The 27,628-nt window shown below is 56.0% G+C and overlaps 10 protein-coding genes across 10 annotated transcripts; 5 read left to right on the forward strand and 5 right to left on the reverse strand.

Moving 5' to 3' along the window:
• Positions 1-408: 408 nt before the first annotated feature.
• On the reverse strand, positions 409-1,296 carry SPSK_05486 (3-oxoadipate enol-lactonase; the record flags this gene model as incomplete). The annotated part of the gene is made up of 1 exon (XM_016732231.1): positions 409-1,296. The coding sequence occupies one exon, from the start codon at positions 1,294-1,296 to the stop codon at positions 409-411; it is 888 nt and encodes a 295-aa protein (XP_016583185.1).
• Positions 1,297-1,538: 242 nt separating this feature from the next.
• On the reverse strand, positions 1,539-2,735 carry SPSK_05357 (NADH:flavin oxidoreductase/NADH oxidase family protein; the record flags this gene model as incomplete). The annotated part of the gene is made up of 1 exon (XM_016732106.1): positions 1,539-2,735. One exon carries the CDS (start codon positions 2,733-2,735, stop codon positions 1,539-1,541), a length of 1,197 nt encoding a protein of 398 aa, XP_016583186.1.
• Positions 2,736-3,296: 561 nt separating this feature from the next.
• On the reverse strand, positions 3,297-6,042 carry SPSK_10615 (uncharacterized protein; the record flags this gene model as incomplete). Its single annotated transcript, XM_016736955.1, has 3 exons — positions 3,297-3,336; positions 3,456-4,127; positions 4,193-6,042. The coding sequence occupies 3 exons, from the start codon at positions 6,040-6,042 to the stop codon at positions 3,297-3,299; spliced, it is 2,562 nt and encodes an 853-aa protein (XP_016583187.1).
• Positions 6,043-9,860: 3,818 nt separating this feature from the next.
• SPSK_05407 (uncharacterized protein) lies at positions 9,861-10,916 on the forward strand (the record flags this gene model as incomplete). The annotated part of the gene is made up of 2 exons (XM_016732155.1): positions 9,861-10,387; positions 10,439-10,916. 2 exons carry the CDS (start codon positions 9,861-9,863, stop codon positions 10,914-10,916), a joined length of 1,005 nt encoding a protein of 334 aa, XP_016583188.1.
• A 2,301-nt stretch (positions 10,917-13,217) lies between these two features.
• SPSK_05048 (uncharacterized protein) lies at positions 13,218-15,350 on the forward strand (the record flags this gene model as incomplete). Its single annotated transcript, XM_016731801.1, has 3 exons — positions 13,218-14,550; positions 14,599-14,792; positions 15,222-15,350. 3 exons carry the CDS (start codon positions 13,218-13,220, stop codon positions 15,348-15,350), a joined length of 1,656 nt encoding a protein of 551 aa, XP_016583189.1.
• Positions 15,351-15,474: 124 nt separating this feature from the next.
• SPSK_05331 (uncharacterized protein) lies at positions 15,475-16,737 on the forward strand (the record flags this gene model as incomplete). Its single annotated transcript, XM_016732080.1, has 3 exons — positions 15,475-15,729; positions 15,791-16,493; positions 16,586-16,737. The coding sequence occupies 3 exons, from the start codon at positions 15,475-15,477 to the stop codon at positions 16,735-16,737; spliced, it is 1,110 nt and encodes a 369-aa protein (XP_016583190.1).
• A 647-nt stretch (positions 16,738-17,384) lies between these two features.
• SPSK_05013 (mitochondrial outer membrane protein (Sam35)) lies at positions 17,385-19,672 on the reverse strand (the record flags this gene model as incomplete). Its single annotated transcript, XM_016731768.1, has 7 exons — positions 17,385-18,284; positions 18,364-18,721; positions 18,997-19,060; positions 19,219-19,303; positions 19,390-19,434; positions 19,478-19,594; positions 19,670-19,672. The coding sequence occupies 7 exons, from the start codon at positions 19,670-19,672 to the stop codon at positions 17,385-17,387; spliced, it is 1,572 nt and encodes a 523-aa protein (XP_016583191.1).
• A 281-nt stretch (positions 19,673-19,953) lies between these two features.
• SPSK_05564 (INO80 complex subunit C) lies at positions 19,954-20,655 on the forward strand (the record flags this gene model as incomplete). The annotated part of the gene is made up of 1 exon (XM_016732307.1): positions 19,954-20,655. One exon carries the CDS (start codon positions 19,954-19,956, stop codon positions 20,653-20,655), a length of 702 nt encoding a protein of 233 aa, XP_016583192.1.
• Positions 20,656-21,940: 1,285 nt separating this feature from the next.
• SPSK_05547 (palmitoyltransferase YKT6) lies at positions 21,941-22,688 on the forward strand (the record flags this gene model as incomplete). The annotated part of the gene is made up of 3 exons (XM_016732290.1): positions 21,941-21,961; positions 22,036-22,280; positions 22,352-22,688. The coding sequence occupies 3 exons, from the start codon at positions 21,941-21,943 to the stop codon at positions 22,686-22,688; spliced, it is 603 nt and encodes a 200-aa protein (XP_016583193.1).
• Positions 22,689-23,632: 944 nt separating this feature from the next.
• Positions 23,633-26,815, reverse strand: SPSK_04893 (uncharacterized protein; the record flags this gene model as incomplete). The annotated part of the gene is made up of 1 exon (XM_016731653.1): positions 23,633-26,815. The coding sequence occupies one exon, from the start codon at positions 26,813-26,815 to the stop codon at positions 23,633-23,635; it is 3,183 nt and encodes a 1,060-aa protein (XP_016583194.1).
• Positions 26,816-27,628: the final 813 nt, after the last annotated feature.

Consider the following 27,628-nt stretch of genomic DNA (forward strand, 5'->3'; position numbering starts at 1 on the left):
AAGGACTGCAGATTGTCCAAGAAACAGAAAAATGCAAGCATAAATGCAGGCAGCTATTTCACCAATACCTTTTCTCTGCCCCTCGTACTTTGCATCCTTGTCTCCGCACAGCGATATCGCCGTGCCTGGCACGTTGTCGGCGCTACCTGCTCGTTGGATCTGCTGGCGCGGTGACGCCATTCACGCGACTTGTGCGCAACGGTCTCCGCTACAGCACTAACACCAGAATTGCCTAATCGGGTAACGCCGAACGGATGCCGGCACAGCCCACGGGTGGCAGGTGTGCGAAATGGAAGGAGCGAACGATACAGACAGAAACGACACAGCATGATCACAAATACAATGCACTCCACAGGAAATGGGAAAGAAAACACAAATGACGTTTCGCCTATCGATCCGCGCGTTCGTCTACGCCTTTGTGTCCGCCAGCCACGCCCGCACAATCGCGTGGAACCGTGCTGGCTGCTGCACATTGACAATGTGCCCGCAGTTGGCCACCACTTCAAGACGACTGCCCGTCGTCTCGGCTAGCTGTCGGCTCTCGTCCACCACCAGTTTGCCGTCGTCGGCGCCGACTACAAAGAGCACTCTTCTTCCAACCCCGCGGCTGCCGATGGTGGCCGCCTGTCCCCGTAGATCCATCCGGTTGAGCGCCGCCGCACTGGCCTCGAAGCCCTCGACGGGTGTCTGCACGACGATATCGGCCACCTGGCGGGCAGATTTCTCGTTCTCGGGCGATGCCTTGGGCCACTCGTTTCCAAACCACCGCTCGACGCTCTGCTCGGCCTGTGCGCGAGCGCCGTGCGAACGGTAATAGGCGGCTCGTTCGGCCATCCGAGCCGCGTCGCCAGGAGCTGCGTGCGACCGCGAGCCCACAACCACAAACGACGAGAAGCGGTCGGGGTAACGAGCAGCCAGCGACACACCAACGCCGCCGCCGATGCTGAGGCCGATAAACACAGGCGGCGAGGCCACGCCGATCGTGTCCAGGACGGCAATTACATCGTCGGCGAGGTCGTCCACCGAGTGGCCCTTTTCGTAGTCAAACCCGTTGGTCGACGACAACGGTGAGTGTCCGTGGAATCGCGCGTCGTAGCGGACAATCGTGTGTGTCGGCGCAAACTCGGTCGTAAACGTGTCCCAGAGCGCCGTGGTCGCCGCCAGCGAGTTGGCGAGCACAATAACGGGCTTGGATGCATCCAGAGGCAGTGCCGGCGTCACCGAGTAAAAAAGGCGAATATCAGGCTGCGTGGACACCACGGCAAAGCCCGTAGAAGAGGGTGGAAAGGAGGCCATTTCTGTGTGCGGTTTGTTATGGGTTATTGTGAGTTGTAGTTGGGACGTGTATGGTCCCTAAGCCTCCGCGAAATATATGTGGCAGTGTGGAGAAATCACGCCTTTCCGGTCTTCATATTTTGTCTTCTGAGCGCTATCATCCTTAGATTCTTCCCGGGACATTTATTCGCGTATGGCAAGCAGCTTCATTAAAACAGTTTATTTAATCTTGATTTATTCTGTTTTAATTTCGGTCTCTCTTTTTAATTAATAACCAAGACACCCACCGTTGCTGCTGGCCATTCGTGATCTTTGCCTGTCCGTACGGCTGTTTTCTCACCGTCGCCACTTTCTTCCCACAGCGGGTAGTCTGTGTATCCATGAGGCGACTCCACCTCGTAAAACAGGTCCCGATTGTACCGCACCACGGGCAGCCACTCGTGCACTCGCCGTGGCAGGTCCGGGTTGGACACAAACGTCCGGCCAAACGCAACCAGCGCCTGTCGTGCCTTTCCGTCCTCCTCCACCCGTGCCTGCTCGCTGTCCACCCGCTCCCGCGCCGTCTGCGCATTGTATCCCCCCGCGAAAATGACGGGCGAGGTCGTGCCCCAAATATCCGCCACAAAGTCGATCGGCTCGGCCACAAGGTGCGCCGGGAGGTCAGCGTTGGCCTGTACACGACCCTCAATGACGTGCAGATACGCCAGCTTGAGCGGCTTGAGACGCGACACCAGGTCCGTAAACTGCGGAACAGGATCCGCCATGCGCATGCCATGGTGCCGGCTCCAGGGGCTGACTCGGTAGCCCACGCGGTCGGCGCCAATGGCGTCTGCAACGGCCGTCGCCACAGCCACGGCAAACCGTGATCGCTTCTCGATGCTACCGCCCCAGTCGTCCGTGCGTTTGTTGGACACGTCTTGCGTGAACTGGTCTAACAAATAGCCATTGGCACCATGCAGCTCGACGCCGTCAAAGCCGGCCTCGATGGCGTTGATGGCGGCCTGCCGGTAGTCGTTGATGCACGTCTGGATCTCGACTTCCGTCAAGGGTCGCGGCACAGGTGAGTCGGGGCCGACAGGCACATCGCTGGCAGACAAGACTGGTGCACCACGCTTGACGGCGCCCGGGCGCGCTGCCCGACCGCACATCCACAGCTGCACGTACACAAACGAGCCGCGGTCGTGCACGGCCTTTGTGACCGGCTTCCAGGCGTCGATTTGTTCTTGTGTGAAAACACCGGGCGTGTTGGGAAGTGCCGCGGAGCGCGGCGACACTGACGTCGCCTCCGAAATGAGGAGTGTGCCGGGTACCGATGCACGCTGTGCATAGTAATCTGCCATGAGCGGCGTGGGCACGTAGTCGACGGTGGCCCGCCGGCGCGTCATAGGTGCCATGACCACGCGGTGGGCGAGGTCGAGGCGGCCGACGCGGACGGGCGAGAAAAGCGCGGAGTCGGGCATAGCGGGTGCGGTGACGAAGGGTGTCGAGTTGGGAGAAAGAAGTGCTTTGATTCGCAGTGCGAACGGATAGAAAGCGAACTGCCCGTGTAAGTGGTGGTATGTTGATGTATTGACGCCGAAAGCGATGCCGTGACTTTCAGGTTCGTCGTGCCTTTTTCCGTCTCGCCTTTCGATTTATTTTTTACGTCATTCGTCTTGACATGGCCAAAGTGACGCAAGACGGCACCCGTGAAACCAATAAAGCAATCATTTCCCCCCTTCCCCCGCCAAAAAAAAAGACAAGGCACAGAAGGGCATAGAAAAACAAATGACCCCAAAAGCACGTCGCATCGGTGATGCTTAGAGTGGAATAGCGTCTAGGCCCACCCCTCGATGGTTTCGTTGTATTAGCGGCCTCTTGGCTCTTGTCGCTTTTCTTTCTCCGCCCATGAATCGCCGAATCCCTGGTTCGGTTCTGTTGAATTTGGGTCGTATTCTTATTTTTTTTTTTTTTTTTTTTGTCTTTTTGTGAGTGGCTGTCTCTTTTCCCTCTTGAATTTGTTTCTCTACGTCCCTTCGATCTCACATAGTTTTGCCGTCCCCAAACTGGAAGAAATCGAGCCTAGTTAACTCATGGTTAGCTTGCATCACGCAATCTTCGTCCCCAACGACGTCTTTCTCTCCGTTTTTTTCTCTCTCTCTGTCTCTTTCCTGTCCTGGCTTTGCTTGAGGCACACTCACCATGTATCCACATCCAGCGTCGCCGGCAGACCACCAAACAGCGGCTGGTCCAGCCCCGACCATATACCTTCCGGGGAAGGCAGGGTCCACGCGCTGAGCGAGGCGCTGTCTACAGTCGCATTGCCAACGACCATCTCTGTGTTGGGCAGTGTGTCGGCGTGATAGAACTCCGTCTCGACGAGCTGCCGCATATAGGACTGCGTAATGTCGCTCGAGGTGCGAAAGCCAGGGAACAGCTCATGGCCGGAGTCAAACGCGGTATTCGTGGTTGCTGTTGTTGCTTTCGCCGTCACTGGCTGGAGTAGACTGGCCTGCAGCGCCTCGAACAGGCGGTGCACGAGCGAGGCGCTGATCCACAGCTGGCTGAATTCGTAGAGCTGGTTGAGGCACAGCGTGTACTTGCGGCGGGCGTCATCGCGCACCGCGGTGTTGTTGGACGCGCCGGCCAGGTGGCCTTCAATGAGGAAGAACAGCAGACAGTTGAACAAGGAGCTGGTTAGCTGGCCGGTGCACCGCAAAAGGTGGCCGTAGGCGCGCATGTTGCGGATGATCTTGCTGACCATGGTGGCGGCGGCGATGCCGCGGGCCTTGCCGTACTGGTGCTCGGCAACGGCGCGGGGCGTCTGCGGGTGCGTCACCGACACCTCGCGAAAGCGCAGCATAATATTGGAGCTTGAGACACGCGTGGTTAGCGAGAAAGAAACGGTTGTAGGATATCAAAATAGAGGGAGACTCACTAGTAAAGAATGTGAAGAAAAGCTGGCCAGAACCGGTGGCCCTGCACGTCGTCGACATCGTACTGCACAGCAGCAGGCACGTTGGCCAGCCATTCGCGGCATAGACGCAGACCGGCGTCGTTGTAGTTATCGGAACGGAGGCCGGCAACAGAAGACAAAGGGGCTGACGTGGACTGTGATCCTGTAGTCCCGTGACCTGTGTGACTTCCTTGGTTGTGGGTGCTGCTGTCGTGATAATTTGTACGTCCGGGGAAGGAGCCACCCAGCTGCTCCTCCCTCGCGGCGATGGACCCTGTCAGTCGCAGCTGCAGTTTCTGCTGCACAAAATACTGGTTGTGGATATGCCTCATAGCCTCGGCAACACGCGTCTGCTCAATCATGAACAGCACCTCGGCCTCGCTGTAGCTCGCCCACTGCCCGCCCGCGGCGCCCGTCGGGTCCTCGTTGAAGTCGTGCGGCGTCAGCGGGTGCACGTCCGAGTCGTCGAGCGAGATCATGCACGGCAGGCCATGGCCCACAGCGACCCCGACGTCGCGATTGACACACGACCACCAGATGCGCTTCCAGAGGCCCAGCTCGGCGTTGGCTTTCGACACCGACGCATCCGTCTGCCGCGGGTACTGGTCCCATCGGTGCATGCCGATGCTCTGGGCCGTGTTGATGGCGTCCACGGCGCAGCTGCGCATGTTGCGTCCGCCGTCGTCCTTCTTGTCCCACCACCAGGTAATCATCAGCAAGGCTTGAACCACCACCAGCCGGCTGCGCTCGTACCCCGTGTCCAGCAGCGCCTTGGTTGCGCGGTAGAATCGCCAGGCGCTCGCGTGGTTGGTGCCGCGCGCGTCCAGCAGCGCCGGATTGCGGCAGACGCGGGCGGCTGCTGTGAAAATGGCAAATAGCAGCAGCCGGCTCTGGCGGCGGCCTGCTCGGAAATCGGCTAGAAACGCCCAACGGTTGACGACGGGCGACGTCGGGTGTACGTCGCTGAAAAAGGCGTCGATGAGGTCAGCCTGCAGGTCGACTGGCGGCAGGTCAAATGCGCCTTTGGCGCGCAGATAGTCGACGTCGGCAGCATCCAGGTCCGTCACTTCGCGCTCCCAGTCGAGTGTGGCACGTGTGCCCATTTCGACCTCTATCCGGTCGCCGCCTGCAGCGCTCATCGCCGGTCCCGTCCCAATGGCTGTGTATGATGCGGGTGTGTTTTGGTTGTTGTTGTACCCACTACGGTAGTTTCGGTCTGCATATGCCGAACTGTCGACGCTGTAGTTGCTACCGCCGCCGTTGGCATTCACATTGGACACGGAGCTGGTGCCTGCCCCGAGGAAAGGGTCGCTGTTGTTGTGGCTGTCATGCGTGGTGGCACTTGGCGTGAAGGACGACAATACGGCAGCTGCAAGCGCATCATCCGAGGCAGACGTGTTGTTATTTGTTTTTGCGTTCACGTTTACATTCATGTCATAGTCCCCGCCCCTCGACGCTCGAAACGATGGTGCGTACGAACCAAGATTGTCCTCTACGTATGCTTCGAACCGCTGCACAGACACATCCGCTGGCGCCCGTGGTGCAGGACTGGGCAGTCGTGGGAGAAGAAGCGCTGATGCTGAGGCAGACGGAGGTGGAAGTGAACGAGACGGCGATGGGAGAGCAAGCGCAGAGTCTGCAGCATGGAAAATGGGCTGCGTCGGTTCGGATATGCTGCTTGTGTTGGTCGTGCTGCTTCCACCAATGCCGCCGTCGCCGCCATCATCCTCGTCTCCGTCATCATCTTCATTATCGCCGCGGGTGTTGTCGATATTTACAACGTCAGGGGTTGCCTGGGTCGGCCCAGCTCGTGTTCGACCATCGATATGCATCCTGCTGGGTCAGAATCGGATTTGTGCGAGGTAACTGTAGGTCCTTGTCGTCTTGTCGTCCCAACTTACACACACGTCGCACTGGCAGAGAGGCAATTCTGTATTTGTCAGTATGCCATCGCATGCAAACAACAATGGCAGGAAAAAACGGGATCAAAACGTACCCTGCATGGCGTATTACCTGGCAGTGATCCTGACGGTCAGTTTTTGCTCGCAGTCGGTCGTCGATCTGGTATCACAATAAACGATTTCATCCACCTACCAGCATCACACTTGATTTTTCGCTCATGACACCGCACGCAGGCTGTGTTTGTCCGCTTCCGCTTTTTATTGAATGTTGTCGGGTCGACTTGGATGTGGTTGATGTCGAACGTCGTGATGGGCAGGCCGGCTGTTATGTTAGTTCTTGCAATAAAAAAAGATACAAAATCAAAGAACATAATAACCCCGTTTTGTAGCCTACCTCCTGCATTTCTGGTCATGGTCGGCAGATACACGCTCCCACAAATTAAATCGGTATTCCGGCGTAACAATACAGAAACCGCGTAAAACGACGCCGAGCGTTGTCGTCGGCGATGCACTAAACAAGATGTGAGCGGCGGAACAGGTGCCCGTCATAACCTACAAACTTGGGGGCCGCCAAGGGTTAAAACAGAAGCGGTCGAGCACGTCTCACCAACCAATCCAACAATGACGTGCGCGCTAATGTCGCCCACAAGCCAACAGGCAACCCCCGTTTCCACAGGATATTTGCGACGTTCTGTGTAGACAGAACGAATACTACCGGCAAGGTTCATGTCGTTTTTGAATTGTATGGCGGACGTTGTAAATGTAGTTGGTAGAATTGACATTCTAGAAGTTCAGTTAAATCAATGCAAAAATTTATCTTAGGACTTACGTCACTGTCTCTCTTTTGTTGCTTTCTTGACAGAAAACACGAGTCTCAATACCTTTGGTACATATTGGACGCACGTATGGATCGTTTCAAGAGTGCGGCTGCAGCGGTCAACAGGTCAGAGTTGTCTTGAATATAAAAGCTGCGTTTATTAAGCTGATATTATGAATTATGACAATGTCTCTTTAAGGAGGGTTCAAGACAATGTCGCCAGCCACCCGGCTGCACCACAACGATCATGTGTTTACATCACAGAAATCCTTTCCAAATCTGATATATAGCTTGGATTTCCTTCCAAAAATTCATGGCCGAGATAACGACGCCTCCAGGCACTTCACGTGAGATATTCTTTCCCAAAATTGTAGTAACTCTTCGTAGACCTCCGTATATTCGCTTAGAAGTCACTCGCCCGGTGCACATTTTCTTAGCAACAATCTAATCCGTAGGAGTTTCGAGCAACATACTGAGGCCAAGGTGTTGAGGAAGTGTACATCTTCGGCGTCGAGTATGTTTGCAAAGGCTGCGATATTATGTAATCTAATTGTATGGCACGTGACGCCTCCCTGAGGACGGCCGTCGGAGCGTCCGAGGTGACGACTGCCGTCCCGCACGGCCCGGACATAGGTGCTCTTGTAGACGCTGTCGTGAGGGTTTGTCCTGGAGTATTATCGACGTCGCTTGCAATTTGCAGATGCAAATTGGTTCAGCGGCGCAGTTCGGTACTGCGGCAGCATCACTTAAGAGGCAGCAAAATCCACGGCCTGGTCAGTTGCTCATGTCTTCCTATCCCGTACTGTCAAATGATTCATGGCTGGAAGATACAGAATGACCGAAAAGTGAAGTGACTGAGAAGGCCGTTGCCAGATGTGTCAGTGCTGATAGAAATGCCGTGCTTTGCATAGTAATGGCCGCCCGCCAGCTTAGACCGTGGGCGCATGGACCATACGACGCTGCTCGGCTCTTTCCTCATTGTTGCCTCTTTCCTCCGTTCCAAGAAGCGTGGGTGCTGTCTCACGGAATGGGGCAATGCGGACAGGCAATGAGCAGTTGGAGCATTTTTGGGCAGGTGGGAGGCAGTGACTCTGAGGCAGCACAACTCTTTCCCATCAAATTATTGACAGGAGCCATTTTAGGGCTGTCCGCCAACCGATCTACCAAATTGCACGGTTATCGCGACAAAGTAGAAATGGTGAAAGAAGTGCGACGAGCAAAAGGTTTGGCCAGCTCATGGGCACTGTGTGGACGAACATCGCCCAACAGTCTCTCGCCCCTTCCGTTCATTCTCTCGTTCCTTCTTCTCCGGGAACACTTGGGCGACTAAGATCGATTTTACCCAGTAGTTCTTTCCGAACATTGCAAAGATGCGCACAAATCAATCATGTTCGTGCTTTCGTCGGCCCCTCACTCCCTATCGCTGTTGCCATCCCAGGCCGCTCTTGTCACGATTAGAAGGTGCAACTGTCCATTGCAGCGACTGTGATCGGAAATGTGTGCGTCCTGTAGGATGCGTCTGTCTCACGGTATCACACCTGAGTGCGCAACCTCAGCTCCTTGATCGCTGCATTCCTGCGTCCTGGCTGGCGTCAGTCGGGAGTTGGCGAGACGGACAGACGAATGGTGGTCTGCGCCACTAAGTGGAAAATGAATGGTCGCAGGCTGTGTCGGTGTCCTGTGTGTCCTGTGTCGTGTCTCTTACTTTGTTCCTTGGCTGCTAGGTGCTGCTCCGTAATCCCGACAGAAGCAGCCAGAAACGCAAAATCCAGGCGGTAAAGCCACAAAACGGGTGACGAAACAGCAGATTTCAAAGGTCAGAAGGCAGCACATCATCACCAAACTGACTCCGTAGTCGCTCCGTGCCTCGCACATGTTCGGCACTGTGTGCCCCTGACTGGCAATACACTTGCGCTAGTCCGCATTTGGAATCACAAACACGGATCTGATTGGTTACAGCCTCCTTTTTTATGGAGCAGAATCCTGCCTCAGGCCAACGCTCTGAGCCTTCTGGTGTGTTATTGGCGTACTTTGGCGGCCGAATTAAATAAAATAGCAAAAATAAATGCAAAAACACCGGCCCCAGTCGCCAGACTAAAACACTTGCTGCCACGGGCCAAACCACACGTAACTTACACAGTTCTCGTTCCGGGCTCGCCTGGAGACTTCATTCAGCATTTTGGCGGCGCGAACAAGGCGAGAGAAAAAAACCCATCAAAAATGCGCCCTCCTTTTTTAGCTGTCCACGCTCCGGCCGCTCCCATTGCGAGAATGGCCCCAAAACCCAAACCCTCTATTTCCCCCAGGATGCCTTTGCACGCCACAATAAAATCCCTTTCGCTCCCCCTTTCCCTGTTGGCCTCAATCGTCGTCATCCCATCACCATCATCACCATCGTGACCAAGGCCCATCGACGCCCATCACCTCCACCGCTCCACTGCTCTCACCACCACGCCCATGATTGCCCCTGCCGCCGACTACGTCCGCTGTCGCGCCCAACTCGCGATCTTCACCGCCCAGCCCACCGATTAATCGATTGAGTGGCTGCCAGCACGACGCTCGAGAAGCCGAGGAGGATTCTCGTTGGGGCCGTCTTTGGCTCTTGTGCCAACGCCCTTTTTTCTGTCTTCACGACCGTCCTTTCGTGACTTGATTTCGGGACGTCTTTTCCACACCGTGTCTCTTTTGTGCTTTGAGGTCGGCTTTGGTCTCCTGCAATCCAGCCAACTCCCAATACAACGCGAATTTCGTCTACAGGCGGCGTTGACATCGAAAGGGTTCGAACACACCTTTTACAAACCATCGTCCTTTTTTTGGGCACCGTCGATCCAAATAAACAATCGAGCCTCCCTTGTCGGCTTACGCCTTCGACTGCTTTTGTTGTCTCCCATACGCATCTTGGTTCTTCTTTGGTCCACACGCCCATCACAGTATGTCATCGAAAGACCGCCGGAAGTCAGAGAAGTTGGACAAGAACGCCCCTGGCATCATCACCTTGACCGTGTCTCCCGACAAGCTGCGTGCTATGTTCCCCGACAGCCACGAAAGCACCGTCTCAGACACACACACACCAGCTCCCTCGACGCCTCTGCCCGCCAAGGACGACGACAACGCCGAAAACTCCAAGCTTGACGCTGCTGCCAAGGACGACAACGCGTCCGAGTCGACGCCTGCAACCCCCACTGGAGCTGCTGCCGATACACCCGTCTCATCCTCGACCATGGGACCACCCAACGGAGCTGCGGCCGCTGCAGCCGACGAGGAGAGCAACAGCAATGCTGCCAGCAAAAAGAGGGGCAGCCTGAAGCGCACGGCCGCCGCTGCCGGTGTCGATGGCACTGCCAGCGCCGGACCGGCTAGCACCAACGGCGACACACCGCAGCCCGCTGCACGCGTCCGCAGCAAGCCAGGACCCAAGAAGAAGGCCAAACTGTATGTCACTCCCCCTCAGCCCTTTTGGTGTGTGTGTGTGTGTGTGTGTGTGTTTTGTTATGGACACTAACAGACCAGTGAGGACGGCGTTGAAATTCGCGCGTCTGCTGCCGGCGCACACAAGCTCGGCCCCAAGGCCAGCATGGGCGCCATCAATGCCGGCCTGCGCGCCCTCGACCGCACGGGCAAGCCCTGCCGCAAATGGGCCAAGGGCAGCTTCCAGCTCAAGAGCTTTACCGGCGTGCACTGGAGCATCCCCCGCTGGCGTGCGCCGCCCAAGACGTCCGCCACCGACACCGACGGCGGCGACGAGTCGACCTCCGCCACGGCGTCGGCCGACGGCACGGGCAGCAACAAGGAGAACGGCAAGGACAGCAACAGCGACAAGAAGGAGCAGAACGCGGACGCCAAGACCAACGGCCATGTGCATGGAGTCACCAACGGCGATGCCACGGCTCCGCCCAGCGACGTCGACATGGCCAACACGAGCGCCGTACCGAGTCCGTCTGTCGAGCCGGCCACCGAGGCGGCAACACCCGTTGCCGCAGCCGCATAGAAGGACGCCCGTCGACTGTTTTCCTTTTCATGTCTCCTCTTTCCTTTCGGTCCTTCTAGCGGTTTTGTTATGGTAATTACTGGTTGTATTTGTTTTCTCACGGCGTGTACAATAGTGATGGCTGCGGTCCTTTTTTTTTCTTCTACAGGTTGTTTTCTGGCGTTGGTCAATAGTCTATCAGGCCCGTATCATTTTGTGCGTTTTTTTGTTCTTATCGATGTCGTCTTCGGTCAAAAGGGATTTATCAGGATGGGGAGTTGGGTATAGGGCGGCTATCACGCCTGTGTTCCGTCATTTTGAAGCAAAATCATCTTCCAGTGCTTTGTCTCCTTGCCTTTCAATTTTCAACTGTGTTTTGCCTGCAGCTGCTTGCCCTGCGTTTCTTTTCAGTGCTTGCTGGAGGTGGGTTCACCTGGAACAGAAGAATGGAAAACACCATATGTGCAGCGACCCCCCAGTCATGAAAAGTTTTTGTCTTCACCACACACAGTGTCCTCCAACGTGCCATAGTTCACCGTGTTCTTAAATGCTCCCTCACCTCAGCTTCGAAACATCGAAACCTCGTATGCAAGCAGCCCTAAGTTGTAACAATATAAAGGAATTTCCCGTTGGTCCTAACTCGCCCGTACACACATCCTTCACAGTATTTTCTTTCGTCTAGATCGCTCCCGGATGCAATATGCTGTGGCCGTGTTCTCCCATCCTGCAAACAGATGGTCCAGTGACCACTCCCGCAAGGCCAGCCCAGGACTGGTGTAGCTCGAAAAGTCCAGCTGCTTGCAAGTGGTGGATGGACCCACTCTGATGTGGATGCTGGCACTTATTGATCTGGAGGTACATGCTCAATTGTGGCAACCCCCGCAAAACCACCAGCAAACAGCCTCGCTCGCAAAGTACCCGCTAAACGACTGTCGATTAGCCCACTACCGAAGCAATCACCTCAACGATTCCGTCAGCGACCAGCAGGTCTCGCCTACGCTGCACTCCAGGGCCTAGGTCGCATCATTTATTACTCTACAGGCGGTCCCTTCCAGCGTTCTGCCGTCATGTGCACTGCTCTATCTCGCGTGTCGGATCGGTCACGGCACAGCTCGTATCTTGATAAGTCCTCGAGCAGAAGCAAGAAGTAAGATGCTTTCCTAAAATACGCCATTTTTCTGCAAATGCTCGTCCCTTCTTTTATTTTCGGACAACAATTGAAAAGCTGGTCGAGTATGCCACGTTCGCTCTGGTCTCGAGTGTTTCGAACTGCCCTATAAAGCATCCCGTGATTCGTCGCCCCGTGCTAGCTGCTTTTCGCTACAGCGCTTAGACGACCACTGCAAAGAACACCTCCATGGCGAACTAGCACTCTATTACGCACCATTCGTCCTTGCCAACCTCGACCACGCCCGCCACCGGCTCTCTGTTAGCCCATCCCTCCTTCTCCCATCGCCAGTGTCCAAGCACAACGGCAGCACGACCCGCCATCGAAAGAGAACCGCACCTCTCTCCTCTCGTTTCCGAATACTTCCCCCCTGAAGCTTTCCTCGCCGTTCTGCCTGACGATCCCTCCACGACAGGCCGCTCTCTCCTCCCATCTTCGGCGCCCAACGCTGACTTCACTACGGCACACACGATTGGCAGCTCCCATCAACGCCAGTTCCCTTGCATTGCTTATCTCAACGCCTATCCTCGGAGCGGAGACCTCAACGGTTTCTATCTCAACACCACAGAGCATCCAAGAGTCAACGACACGTGCAGAGCAGACGACGACAACGGACAACGAACAAACGGGTAAGGTGATCAGACGACCGGTCGACCGACCGACCGCTTAGACCCAGACAAGCCGGTGCCAGCACAGCACACGAGCCGACGCACCGCTGCTCTCGGCATTTGCTGTCTCGGGCCTCGTCTTTCGCCCTGCATCATCTCCTCTCATTTCTCTCCGACGCCCTGTCACCCAGCGCTCTGGCCAGCCTTTCTCAGTTCCCACCGCTGCGTCCATTTCCTAGCTTTTTCGGGACACCGCGTCCCTGTGTCGGCCATCATTTGATACACCAGTTGATGATTGTCTTCTGCTCGGCTTCTTGCCGCTATCTATCGATTCTACCTTGACTTGACATCAACCAGACCTTTGATACATACACACACCGTCATCTCACGAGTCCAAGCGACCGATTGCCGGCTGAACCTCACCTGAGACTAGATTCTACTTATTTTTCTGTCGTATTTTCGTCCTCGCCTGTTGCACCGTGCCTGTGCAGCTCGCGTCCCTCCCAAACGACATTCCGTCTGACGTCTGCGTCCCCCAATCCGACAATGTCAAACCCATACTCTTATCCCGACTCGGGCTTGCCCACCGGCCTGCCGGGCTTCTCGCCACGACGGCCCTCCTACGCCTCGGCTGCAGGTAGCCCCGGTGGCTACGGCCGCTCCGGCGCCACCTTCCAACAGCTACTCAACACCACCAATGCCGACGGCTCCGAGAGCAATGGCGCGAACTTCCACACGAGCATACGGCCACCTTATGGCAGCCACAGCAGCAGCAGCGCCAACCTGACCGGCAGCAACGACGACGACGCGGATCCCATGTGGTCCGGCCTGAACACGAACGTTCCCGACAGTGCCCTAATACGTCTGCTCGGCGCGCGAGGCCAGCTGCCCTCGTTCTCGCGGGCGTTTGAGCCCTTCTTGCGAGGCCCCTCCTACACGGATGCCCCGGGCACGACGATCGTTCCCAACAACAACGCGGGCTTCTTCACGCCTTCCTACCTCCGCGAATCGGTGTATGTCCAGCGCCTCGAGGAGCAGTACAAAGCCAAGGTGCAGGCCGCACGCGAGAGCCAGCAGCTCCACGCACGCCAGCCAGCAGCGGCCCAACCAGGTGCAGGCGCATCCAGCAGTGGTGGCATGATGCTGGGAGCAGGCAACCTGGGTGGGCTGCACGGCCGGCATAGCGGTTCGCTGTTGGGTGGCGGCGGCAGTGGCGGACTCGATGGCCTCAGCACATATGCCAGCCTGACCAGCATCAGCATCAACAACGGCCCCGGCGGCCTCGGCAACGGCAAGATTGGTGGCCCCGGGTCGCACCGTGGTCTGGCATTCGATGTGGTCGAGAAAGGTCTGGGCGGCGGAAGCGGCAGCGGCCTTGGCATTGGCGGCAGCAGTGGCGGCGGCAGCGGCGGCGGCCTGCCGGACGACGAGGAGCCCATGGCACCCCTGCCGTCACGCTGGGACAAGGACGACAAGGCGTCGTCGCTGGACGTGTTGTCGGACGGCCTCGACGTCAAGTTCGCCGGGTCCCGGTCCGCAAGCGACCACAACCAGCACGCTCAAGAGGCCGGCTCCGTGCGCGCCGACCACTACATGCCGCCACAGTGCGGCATCTACTACTACGAGGTGACGATTCTCTCCAAGAAGCGGGAAGAGTCGACCATTGGCATCGGCTTCTCCGAAGCATCAGCAAAGCTGTCGCGTCCGCCTGGCTGGGAGCCCGGCTCGTGGGGCTATCACAGCGATGATGGCAACGTCTTCACTGACCATGGCTCCGGCAAGAAGTACGGCCCTTCGTTTGGCCCAGGTGATATTGTGGGCTGTGGCGTCAACTTTCGGACGGGCACCGCCTTCTTCACCAAGAACGGCGAAGATTTGGGTATGCTCCTTTTGTTTCGTTTGTCTTTTATTTCTTTGTCTGTTTTAGCTCTGTCGCACGGCTCCTTCCTTCTGCTCAACCACCAACTAACCAACCGCTCCTTCCCAGGCGTTGCGTTCAAGGACATCAAAAGCTCCAGCCTAAAGCTCTTTCCCTCCGTTGGAATGAAGAAGCTGGGCGAGCACATTCGCGTCAATTTTGGGCAGGTGCCTTTCACTTTTGACATCGACGGTGTCATGAAGGTAGGACCCTATTTCCTTCTTTTCCCTTTTTGCGTGTTTTGTACCGTCTCGCACTTTTGTTTTGTTCTGCTTCGTCTTCGTTTTGTTCTGCTTCGTCTTCGTTTTCCTGCTTTCACGACATCTCATGCAATTCACAAACTGTTCTCCCGTGTCTATTATTTATTTTCGGTTGCGTCCTCCTGCATCCCATTATCGACCGAATGTCGGAACCTCCGATGATTTACCACATCCTACCTACTTTCATATATGGTTGCTGCTTTACCCTCTACATTTTATTCCTTATCCCAACACTACCCTATGTCATTGTTTTTTGTATCGTCTATTTCGTCGTCGCCTCTCTCGCCGCCTTGCTATTTAACATGGACCCCGAGGGCCAAGATAGTAGCGTCGATTTGGTTGGCGGGCAGCGCTTTGTACAAAGTTGGACAGTCCTTCGCCGTGGCCCATGAATTCGAAGCAGAGGTTCCGGTTTCAGACTGTTGTCGGTCTGCACAGGCTACCAGAATCCTAGCTGCCCGTGGCCGCGACGGTGCGAGCGACCAGGCCGCCAGTGCTTAGCTGGCAGCACCCAATTCGTCAGCACCCAAGTCACCAGCGTCATTCGAAACCCGTTTCGTACTGGATTTGTTGTTTCGTGCCTCATCAGTCAAGCTCGCCTACTAGTGTGAGCGATGTTTTAACTATGGGCGTTTGTGTTTGGCGTCTGGTGCCAATTTTGGCCATCTTGCTTTCTACGTTATCATTGTTGGCTCGACCGGTTACTAACGAGACTTGTATCACAGAAAGAGAAACAGGACATCAATCAGCAGATTCTGAAAACAAGGTACCTCCCCTCCTTTTCTCATCATGTCGGGCCCATTGCTTGGAAGCTAACGAACTTGAAAGCACCGATGATCTTGCAACTGCTACGAGTGAGACCGACCTTGTCCAGCAGCTGGTAAGTCTCCACTCGTACGTCTTGTCGACATAAACAACAGGCACATGTTAACACGAAGTAGGTCCTGCAATTTTTGCAACAGGACGGCTATGTCGACACCGCCCGCGCCTTTGCGAAGGAAATTGAGGCCGAGAAGGAGGCCCTAAACATTGACTCGAAGCACCCGGTGCGGGGATACAACATTGCCGACGACGAGGATGCCAACAAGAGGCAGCGCATCCGCCGCGCTGTGCTCGAAGGCGACATTGACCGCGCGCTCGAGTTGACTAACGCAGACTACCCGACCGTGCTGCGCCAAAACGAGACTGTTCATTTCCACCTGCAGTGCCGCAAGTTTATCGAAATGATCCGCAAAGAAGCCGAGCTGAACATCGTCGGCAGTGGCCATGGGACCCGCAATGCCAATGGTAGCACAAATGGTGCCGACCCAAGCCAGGCCGGCGGCGATGCTGCGAGACAGGCCAATGGCCACAACCCGCAGATGGATGTCGACGACGTCATGATGGTCGAGGACAGCGGTACGGCGGAGAGCCAGCCAGCGGACCAGCCGGTGAGCCAGGCGCTGGTGCAAAACGCAGTCAGATACGGCCAGTATCTGCAGATCGAGTTTAACAGCGACATGCGGCCGAAGATTCAGAACGCACTGAACGAGATATTCTCTCTATTGGCATATCCGAACCCGCTCAAGCAGCCGGAAGTCGCGCATTTGCTGGACCAGCGAGGACGGGTGGCAGTTGCCGAAGAACTCAACTCGGCCATTTTGTGTATGTTCCGTTCCGCTTGCCTTGATCTGCCCTGATCCCTGCCTTTACCACGTTGAATGTAGAGGTTGATTCGACACTAACTATGCCAACAGTATCCACCGGAAAGTCGTCGCGGTCGGCGCTGGAGAACCTGCACGCGCAAACCAATGTGCTCCTGGAAGACCTGCGGCAGAACGGCGGGCCGGGCTCGTTTGTGACGATACAGGGCGTGTTGGACGGCATCCCACAGCCCTATACGCCATAAGTGGCGCGGTCGTCGACACTCTCGGTTCATAAAGCATATGTCTTTGTGTTTGCTGCCTGTGTCCCCTGTTTTATTCTCTCAATTTTTTCTTCTTTCCGGTGCCTCGTTCGCCAGCTCTTCTTTCATATCCAGGTGTCTGTTTTGTCTCATTTTGTACTTATCCCTTCCATGGTCAACTCTCAGGCGTTTTATTTTTATTGTAGGCCTCTAGGTACGGGACTCATTGGATCTGATAGTTTGTCTTCTGCAACTGTCTCTTCTCTTTTCCCTCGGTTTCCACGTCGTGTGTTGCACTGGGCGCATCAATCATACTTTACATTTCATTGTTCCTTATCGCCACTGTTATAGAACAAGGCGTTATGAGGCGTTTTGTTTCCATGTCCATTTCCATCTTCCGTCTCGCTCCTTTTTCCCCACGTTGCCGTCTGCTGGTTCACGACTTCACTCCTGTTACCAGCCGCCCTGGCGGCGTTTAATACGACCAACCGTAGAAGACAGAATACAATCCACTTCGATGTACTTTGCAAACATGTCCATCTGCAACCTTTTGTGTATTTATATGGGTATCATAACAAGAGGGGAGGTGTTGTACAAAAGCAGCGCACTGCCACTCTCTTTCCACTGATATTCCACTGACTTTCCACCTGCTAGACCTGGATCCAGCTCGCGGATGTGTCGGCGGCTGGTGTCTTTTCGGCTGCTGTTTCCGACTCACCTGCATCCTGCTTCGGCCAGTATCGTGCCACAATGTGGTCGCGGTGCTCGACCAGCCGCGGGTGCGCACGCACCATATCGGGCAGCACACGATTGTGCCACCTGAAGCGGGGCCGCCGTCCGTTTTGGTCGTTGTCATCGTCGTCCTCCAGCAACAGGTGCGTGTACGAAAACACGGCCGCATCAAACAGGGTCGGCTCGTGGCTGCCAAAGAAGTACCGGCCGTCAGCCTCTTCGTTTGCGTCTTCCTCCGTCAACAGCGTCGACAGTGCGGCCAGTGCCGCCTCTGCATCGCGGTACAGCTGCGCCGTCGCCGACGCCGTCACGGCCTGTGCACCGCTGCTGCTGCCCCAAACCTCGGCGGCCGCGGCGGTGCGCAACTGCCCGGCCAGGGCGCAGCGGATGAGCGGCGATGTCGAGGCGGCATCGGCGTAGAGGCGAGCAGCTATGGACTGTCCAGATGCTTTTTTTGGTGTGGATGGCGTGGATGACGCAGTCTCGTCGAGGTAGACGGCGTGCAGCCAAGCGCGGCGTAGGCTGGTGTCGAGCAGGGCTTGGTAGGCGGCGGCCTTGGGGTTGTCACGCAGGGTCGAGGGGATCACAGTTGACGATGACGACGATGACTGTGACTCCTGGGCATTCTTCTTGACAAATTCCGGGAAGTCGTGGGCCGGAATGGGCCGTGGCGGCTGTGGTGTCGTCGTTGCTTTTGACTTCGGTTGGGACGGCGTCCTCCGCCGGCTGGGCTGCAAGAATGGCAGGGCGCCGGTGGGCGAGGCATGGTTGGACGAGGCGGCCAAACGCACAGGGATGTCAGCAAACCGCAGGAATGTCTTGAGTAACAGGTCAGTATCCTTTTGTTTTGTTTGGTTTTGTCGTCACGGTCTTTCATCGCGAAGAAACTCAACGTACCTGCCACTTTAGACACGTTGGGTTGAAGCTGGCGCGGCCACGCGCGGCGTCGGCGGGTTCGATAAAGACGTAGAGGGTGGGAAGAAAGCTCAGGCTGCCGTCTGAGTCGCCTGCGAGGTCGTTGTCGAGGCTGTCGAGGCCAGGGTCGTCGTCGCCGGGCAGAGCATTTGCTGGGTATATGATGAGGGGCACAAGATCGAAGAGGCGTTGGAGGGGCGCGGGGATTGGCGGGAAGAGGGAGGGCGGTGATGAAGTCAAAGAGGAAGCCATCTTTTGTGTTTTCTGTGTCTTTGGTGTGCCGGCGGGCTGTTGTGGCGGCGCTGTTGCGGGCGACATTGTGAGGTGGTTGAGAGAGAGGCTGTTTCGATGAAGTCGTAGTTGACGTAAAGTTTTTTGGGGCAAGACGACTCCACTATAAATTGGCCGTTTAGGTGGGGTTGTGTTCAGTGACGTTGAGCCATTAGAGGCGCTATTTCAGTGACCGTTAGGGCACTTCTAGGCGGTGGTCAGCAGGCCGGCATTTTTTCTGGTGATGCCACCAATTATACACATTCACGTTATGACAGGACGCTCTAATGGAACCAAAGTATGTTTGTATATTCATGGCAGTGGACGTAATTCCTATAAACAGACATCGTCCAGAAAGGAAAGCTGCCGGTGCTGAGCATCATGGGTCGTAAAGCGCAGGCATAAAGGACTGAGAAATATTGCAAAAGAGAGATGAGGCCGTCGAAGCAACAAGCAGAATGAGTCTCTGGCTCTTATGACGGCTCGGACAGTTTGTCGGTGGCTTCCTGGGAGTTAGAAACAATGTTTGGTTAGAAGATCTGCCTGCGGAACGGATGCAAAACTCACCTTCCAAGTGGAAAAGCACGTTGGAGCGGTAGTTCTTGAACATCTGGGCAACAAGCTCGACATCCATGTTCTGGATGTTGATGTCCTAGATGAGCCAAAGTTAGCTGTGCTCTCGTGGCATCTCTCGTGGCATCGTGCCGCTCGTCATCGTCGTGTCTAGAGAGCACACACCTGCAGTGCCTTGTTCATGACCATGACGGCCTCGTTGAGCTTCTCCTGCATATTTCGTTAGCTAGTCTTCGCCGTTGTGGTTCCCTACCCATATCCAGCCATTGAAATCGCCATCCGTCTCATCTCCCATCGTCTTGTCTCTGCATACCACATTCGTGATGATGCGCGACAGCAGCAAGTTCTGCTGGTGCTCGTGCGGGCTCTCCTGTTAAGGGTTAGCCTGTATTTCGCAGGAGAAATCAACCATCTGATACTGGGCGTCCCGTAATATTGGTCATACCATTTTGGTTTATCGAGAGGTCGGCGTTTGAGGAACGATTGAGTAAGTAAACAAGAAGCCATCACGCGGCGGCGATGCGCGTCACTACGAATCGTAAAATGGCCGTTGATGGGGCCGCTGCGTGCCAGAGCAAGTAGGCGGTGTGCCTCGGCAGAATATGACTGCCCGACCATACCTGCCAGAAATGCCAGTTAGAGCTCTACAGGGAGCTCTTGCCAGCGATCAGTGCATCTTTGCATCTCGACTTTCCACAGCCACAACTCGTCAACAGCGACACTCTCACAATGGCCACCCAAACACCCGAACAGATCGCCGCACAGGCCGCGCACGTCGAGCTCATTGAGCAGCGTGACATCCACTCTATCCACAAGACGTTCCGCAACCCGTCGTGGAAACCGAACCAGCGGCGCAACAGGAACGTCAAGACCATCCTAGGCGACGCGTCGCGGCGAGAAGCCTCAGCTCTGGCCACGCCGCAGGAGAACAACAGCGGTGCCAACACGCCCCGGGCGTCGAGAAACTCGGCGGCGGCGGCGGCGGCGGCGGCCGGGAAAGCGGACGACGACGGCGACGGCCTATCCACGAGCGGCGCGTCGACGCCGGCCGGGCCGGCGACAGGCAGCAATGGAGGGGCCGGTCTGCCGCCCAACCTGGCCCAGGCCAACCGCAGTCTGTCAAAACTGGTGCTCGAAAAGAGCCTGCGGCTGCCGGGGGCCGCCGGTACTGGACATTCGGCGGGCGCCGCGGCCCTGTCCGCCGTGGGCGCGTCCGCACCCAGCGTGACCTACACCAACATCGAGAGCGCGCCGAGCCTGGCGCCGCAGCGGCGGTACTGCGACATCACGGGCCTGTCGGCACCGTACACAGACCCCAAGACGCGGCTGCGCTACCACAACATGGAGGTGTTTGCGGCGATCCGGAACTTCCAGCAGGGTGTGGCCGAGCAGTACCTGGAGACGCGCGGTGCCCACACGGTGCTGAAGTAAGAGAAGGAGGAAACGGAATTGGGTTTTCGGAAGAAGGGTTATTTGGGACAGAGGGCGTTACGCAGGCGTTGCGGATGTGTTTCCAGATGCATTTACGGATGGACACGGCCATCTTGTACATTATAGCTCGTCAAGAAAAGACGACAATATACACAATAGCACAATATACACAATATGCACATTCAATGTATGACCCTCACAAATCGAGCCCCAGCTATGCACCCGTCGCCTCTCAGCGACGTGAGCGAGCGCGGTTCTCCGGCTTAATCGTGGTCAAGAAGAACGTCTAATCTCTGCCATCCAAGCAAGCACGAAGCTCGCTCGTCGACAAACCACCGAAAACGTAGGGAGATAGTAATCGGTTACCATAGCAGGATGCCAGGTCGTCGTGGCAGTGGGACAGATCGGTAGAGAGCCCCAGAAAGGGACAGACAGCCGCACTCAGCTTGAGCCGCCCCTTGAACGCCTACTTAGGCATCCTTCGTCAGACTCGCATCGCGTGACAGTATTCAGTCGCGCATGGAATAAATGCGTCGCGGACTAGGCAAATGCATTGCATGCAATCCAACTGTTCGTTCCGGCAAGTAAGGGCGGCTCTTGTTGCGTTGTTCAGCTGTTGCTCTTGTGGTTCCACGATCGTCGATGTTGAGAGAAAAAGGAGAGAGGAGAGGTCAAAATTTTTGACAGCAACGGAAGAGTGGGATGGGTGGAGGCCGTCATTACAGTACTGAAGCCTACTGGACAGGCACAGCTGGCGTGCGGGCCTTCCTTGCTGGACCTATTCACCGCCTTGGCCTGGCCTACCTTTCCGCACCTGCCCCAACAGAACAAGCATAACTGGTCCCCACCACCAAATCCGCCACTGGCGAGGGGCATGTGACAGCGCCAAAAGGGAAGGCTCCAGGCACTCCTGGCGGGAAGCAGCAACCTGTAATTCGTAGAGTCTGCGGGCAACCACCATCCACCCCGCCTTCCCCTGCTCGGAGTTTCAACCCATGCGAGGTCCCGTCTCGCCAAACGACTCAGCCGTTCAGCATAGCCGCCACCAGTTGCCTTTCTGCGCAACCCAACTGTCCAACTCGCATTTTCGTTTCTACCTCTAACATTGCGCATTGCGACAACCACCGACGTATTCCAGCCTCCGTCGTCTCGATCGACCCGTGTCTCTCTCCGGTGGCATTGTCGCTCGACTGCCCGCTCCCCTCGCCCCCTTTTCGTTTCGCCTTGCCATTGCATCGACAACCTACTTCACCGCCACAATCGACGTCTACCACCCGTCGCCATCATGAAGCTCTACTACATTGGTGTACGTCTAGCCAGGCAAGAGTCAGAGGGGAACACACGTCTTTTGTACCCAACAGCGACGCTGACAACCCACAGATCATCCGCAATGAAGGCGGCCAGAACAAGTCGGTTGAGCTCGTCGCCGAAAAGGACCTCAGCGAGTACTCCCGCTTCACCCGCTCCAGCATCGGCGAGTTCATGACGCTCTTCTCCAAGACCGTCGCCGAGCGCACAAAGCCTGGCCAGCGCCAGGACGTCGAGGAGCAGGCCTACACCTTCCACGCCTACGGCCGCAGCGAGGGCATCTGCGGCATCATCATTTCGGACCAAGCCTACCCTCCGTGAGATTGCACCCTTCCCCCTTCCCCCTTCCCTCTCGTTGCTTCTGCACTCTATATTAACGCCCCGTCAGCCTGGTCGCCCATCAGCTGCTCGGCAAGGTCGTCGACGAGTTCCTCGCTGCCAGCCCGCGCTCTGCCTGGGCCACCGGCGAGCGCCCCTCCGTCTCCTTCCCCGAGCTCAAGGAGTACATTGTCAAGTACCAGGACCCCCAGCAGGCCGACAGCATCATGAAGATCCAGCAGCAGCTCGACGAGACCAAGATCGTCCTGCACAAGACCATTGAGAGCGTCCTCCAGCGCGGCGAGAAGATTGACGACCTCGTCGCCAAGTCCGATGGCCTCAGCGCCCAGTCCAAGATGTTCTACACGCAAGCAAAGAAGCAGAACTCGTGCTGTGTGGTGATGTAAATGGGTGCCGGGGGCCGAGACGGCAGGGCTAGACGATGACATGAATGCGAGGTTGGTCTGTTTGGGTCGTCTATTATATTATGTCTGTTTTGTTTTCCTTCATTGTTGGGATACCATCATAATATGGTACGGCGTTTTTTCTTCTTTTGTTTTTATTTGTAGTTAATTTTCATCGCATTATAACTCTTGATATCGGTTTCTAAATAATTTGATATATGACATTGACTGTGAAGTACAAAATATAATTTTGGTACTTGAACAAATCAAGTAAACGCTTCACCGTTAATTGTGTGCCTCTTTTTGGAGCAATAGAGTTTAGCTGGCAACCTTGTCTCGGACAAGCAACTTTTATGTTTTTTTTTCTTCAATCATTTTCATGCTTTCTCAAACCACGAGTCGTTTGCATCGGCTGGACCCTGGACATCTCTCCTCGTCATGCTTTAAGACGCCAGTTCCAGCCGACAGGGTAAACAGGAATGGTGAAACAAGTCGGCGAAAGTGTGTTAGAGAGACTTGGGTGTTTCACTAGCCAAATTATCATAGTAGGGGCATTTCTGTATTTGTATTTATATTTCCCTTTTATTGAGTGTCCTGTTTGTCGAGGTCCAACTCTTGGTATCGCACATAGAGTAGTGAAAAATAAGGAACAGAAAATACGGTACCAGACTTGTGGTCCAAGTGACGAATATAAAAAGTGTCAAAGAAAAGAAGACTGTCCCAGACAAAAATAAAAATAGAGTGCCAGCCCAAGAAAAGTAATAAGTACTAGACAATAGAAATGAAAAGGGGACTCTGCCCAGCCGGGAGAAGGTAAAAATCTCGTCGATCAAGACGAAGGAAAAAAGAAAATAAGAAAAGGGCTTGCCCTGAGCATAGCACCAGCTCCCAGGGACAAGAACGAAGTGAAAGGAACACAAGATGAACGAATGATATGGCACGGAGGACTACACTGCCTCGAGGATGACGCGCTCGCTCTTGCGGTTCTGCGCCAGCTGATACGCCTGCATGTTGCTGTTCGCGCTGGCGTTGTTTCTAGGCGACAGGTACCGCATCTGCTGCTGCTGCTGCTGCTGCTGCTGCTGCTGAGAAGAAGATGCCGACGACGTCGCCCAACCACGGCTACCGTTGCTGTCGTTCTCGCCGACGTACTTGTAGTTGTTGACATTTGTATTATCGAGCGACGTCGGCGCAACAACCAGGGTCGGTGTCGACATTTTCGTCTCCTGCAGCCGCTCGTTGCGTCCCAAACGGAGCGTGGCCGACCGTGACGGCGACGAGGATGAAGACATCGGCGTCGTCGAGGTTGTCGTGGTCTGGGCTGCGGGCACTGCCAGGTTATTTGTCTTGAGTGGCCTCAGAAGCTGCCGCTGCTGCCGCGACACGCTAATCTGTCGCGCAATGGAAATCTCCACGGCCGACTTGAGCGTCGGGTCCGGCTCTTCCACATCGAGCTCCAGCGACGTCGTCGACGCCGGTGACCCCGACGTCCTGCTGCGCAAAAGCTTGCTCGTTGCACTGCCAGCACTGCCCGCACTGCTACTGGACACTGAGCCTATCGATGACGGCGGTGAGATCATCTGCCACCGCGGCTCCTCGATCACCGGTTTGAACGGCTGCAAAGTCTGCTCCACAGGGTAGTCCATTTCTGTGGGAGAATCCAGAATCAGCCTCGACTCCGTCGGGGCGAAGTGGACCACCGATACAGGTGCAGGTGCTGGCGCTGGTACAGACGTCGGCATAACTTGTGTCTTGGTCGGTAGTCCGCGGCGGTTCAGCATGCTTGATGGGTTACTGTGGCCATTGATATCGCTGCGGAGGGGACTCTTGTTGTATCGCTGAGATGCCGATACCGACAAAGGTTGTGCTGTCTTCTGTGATGTGGACACAGCCACGCCCGGCGGCTGCTGGAAATGAAAACCAGCTCGTGTGGGTGAGCGCGTGGTCGCGGGGGTAGTGTTGGACCGAAGTCGCGGCGACAGCAGCGGGCTATTGACGTTAGTCGTATTGGTCAAGGCCGGTCCGGGGGTGTTGTTGTTGTCAGTGTTGTGTGGTCGACCAGGAAAGAGTGAAAACGCAGGCGACCGCGTGACGTGCGGCGATGTGGCCCGGCGCTGCAGGCCAGGGCTGGGCAAGCCGTTGATGGCCATTGTGGCGTCGGCTGCGGCCGCCGCCGCAAAGTCCCGTTCAAAGTCTTCCTGGCGGATGCGGTCGTTGATGTTCTTGAGCTTGTCGAGCGTGGCCTGGCGCCGCGCAAGCAGCGACGATGCAGGCTGCCAGGACGGACCACTGCCAAGAAGGTTGCCAAACATGACGCTGTACCGCTCCAAACGGGCCTCGGGAATTTCCACATCGAGGTATGGGCTTGCACCCAGCATTGGTGGCGGCATCAGGTACTTGCTGTCACCGGCAGGAGGATATCCACTTGCGGCAGTGAGATTGGCCATCGTGTTGTTCCCTAGACCCATGGGCATCCGGTTGGAGACGTCGGAGGCTTTCCGGAAAGCTGGCTCCGATGCCTTCGACCGTAAGAAAGGACGCTTACCGCGGCCGTCCTTGTTGCTTGGGGCTGCTGTAGCTGTGGCGGCCGGTACTCCAAACGATGCGGGGCCAGGCGAGGAGCCGTTGCTTGCTTGGATGTTTGTGATGGTGGCAGGCTCAGGGACGATCTGGACAATAATTGGCTGGTGCTTTTTGCTGCCGCTGCGAGTACCTGGCCGCTCTGTTGCCATGGATGCCGGCAAGGCATTTGTGGATGTTGGAACGGCCGAGGTCATGACAAGCGACGATGCGTCGCTGGCCTCGAGCGACTGGGATGAAGCTGTCGAAGTCAGAGTGGACTTGACCGGGTCGTGATGCCGTTTGCTGCCAAAAATGCCAAACAGCTTTCGTCGCGTCGTCTTGGAGCGTTGAATGGGAATATTATCACCGTTACCGCCTGTGGAAGAAGACTCTGAGGCGGCAGCGAGGCTGTCGTAGGTTTGCGCCATTTCTCTCGGCTGCCACGACGCATATGTAGCCGGATCTGTCCTTTGAAGGCGGTCTGCCTGTGCACGCTGCGGGGGCCGGAAGGACGTAATAGGTTCCGCTGGCGAAGCGTTGACCGGGCTTCCGAGAGCCATGCCGATCTGGATCTCACCCGACATCAGCGACTCGGGCGAAGCACGGCGAGTCGGCCATGCACCTGGCGGGTCAAGGCCACCGAGCTCGGCCACTGTGGAAGGCTGTTGGCGGTTGGGAATGTGGAAGGCGCCGCTGCGTGCTGCTGGAGGCCGCGTCCCCAGATAGAGATCGTCGCGGGAAATCCGCCTGTCAAAGGCAGCTGCCGACTTCTTTGACTGGGATCCGAGGAACATGTCGTCCCGCGATATGCGCCGGTTGAAGTCAGGTCTGCTGGGTGGTGCGAGTGAGCCTGAAAAGGCAGGAGGGCCAGGCCGGTTCAGGGCATTGCCACCGCCCGTTTTGTTTGGTCGCGAAGTCATATTAGCTGCAGCAGTGTTGGCCGAAGAAGAAGGCGTTTTGGGAGGCGGAGGCAGCGGCAGTGGGCGGTTCACGTATGGGCATTCTCGTTTGCCGTCGATACCAGGCGATGGCGGTCTCGAGCCAGGCGATACCTTGTCAGTTGGGACTGGCTTTTCGTTCCTTCTGAAGGCAGCAGTATTTACGTTGTTTTCGTTCTTGTCTTCAACGAGTCCCAAGACGGTCGACGTCTGCAGCGTAGGTCTGGAGACAAAGCCGGGCTCGATGGACGAGGAGTTGGAAATCGAACTGGTGCCAGTGTTGGACGAGGAGGGAGAGGAAGAAGACGACGAGGGAAAGGAGGACGTTGAATTGGGAGGCGTCGAAGCAGAGGTAGAAACAGAAGCAGAAACAGAAACGGACGTGTCGTTTCTGGCACTGGCCGTGGGGATAACAATGGCAGGCACATTCGAGGGGACCACCATGGTCGAGAGCAGAGACACCGGAGCGTTTGGGCCGTGCGTCTTACCCTGGCTTGTCGCATGGTTCGTGGACGCCGATGAGGCGTTTACAGAAGCGCCTGTAGTGTTGTCGTTCCCATTCTTACTGACACCATGTTGGTGGTGGCCACCCCCTCTGAGGGATCTGGAACGACTCAGGATGGAGAGCATCCTGCGTAATGTCCTGGGCGGAGGACAGGGATCCTTTTGAGTGTTGGCAGTGTGGATGCAGCGATGTTGCAACGAGCCCTGAAGCGGGTTGAGCGGGTTCGATGGCAGGCTAGAATGTCGCAGACGTCTGCGGCCAGGTGCAGCAGCGTTGGCGATTTTCGTGTTGGCTTGACAGGGTATGCCACAGGGGTTTGGCCTTGGTGTACACTTTCGTTGGTTTCACAACGCAAAAACAGGAGGGGAGAAAGTACAACAATTGAATGAGAGACAGCTGTTTCTTCGCAAGAAGCGAGATGGAGAACGAGGGAATGAAAACAACAGCAAAAAATGGATGCAGAAAATAGGGTCTGTGTGTATTACGGAGCGCTGGCTGTTAGAACAGGGGATAGAAACCATGAAAAGTGAGTAGAACGAGGCGCAAACAAGCAAAAGCAGCAAGAAACAGAAGCGGATGAAGCAATAAAAGACGGTGAAAGAGTGAATTCTCGGTGAAGAGATGACAAAAAAAGAAAAAAAGAGAAGACTCCTAAACGTTCAGACCGAACGAGGAAGAAAGGGCAAAGGCCGTTGGTTATATGCCTTCACATGAGACTTATTTATCTTTTGCCTCTTCCATTCCCATTTTGCCATCTCGCCCTGCTCCATCCAACGCACTTTTGGACCTGGACGGGACGCAGCCAGACCAGAGAGTGCTCTGCAAAAGCGACAATCCACGGACATGTGATGGGACACTCGCAAAGAGCCGGGAAGGGGGGAATGGTGACAGATCCAGGGCCCATCGTCAGGCACTGCCGAGACTGTGGCAAAAACGAT

The sequence above is a fragment of the Sporothrix schenckii genome (genome assembly GCF_000961545.1).
Source record: "Sporothrix schenckii 1099-18 chromosome Unknown Cont49, whole genome shotgun sequence".
Taxonomy (NCBI): Eukaryota; Fungi; Ascomycota; class Sordariomycetes; order Ophiostomatales; family Ophiostomataceae; genus Sporothrix; species Sporothrix schenckii.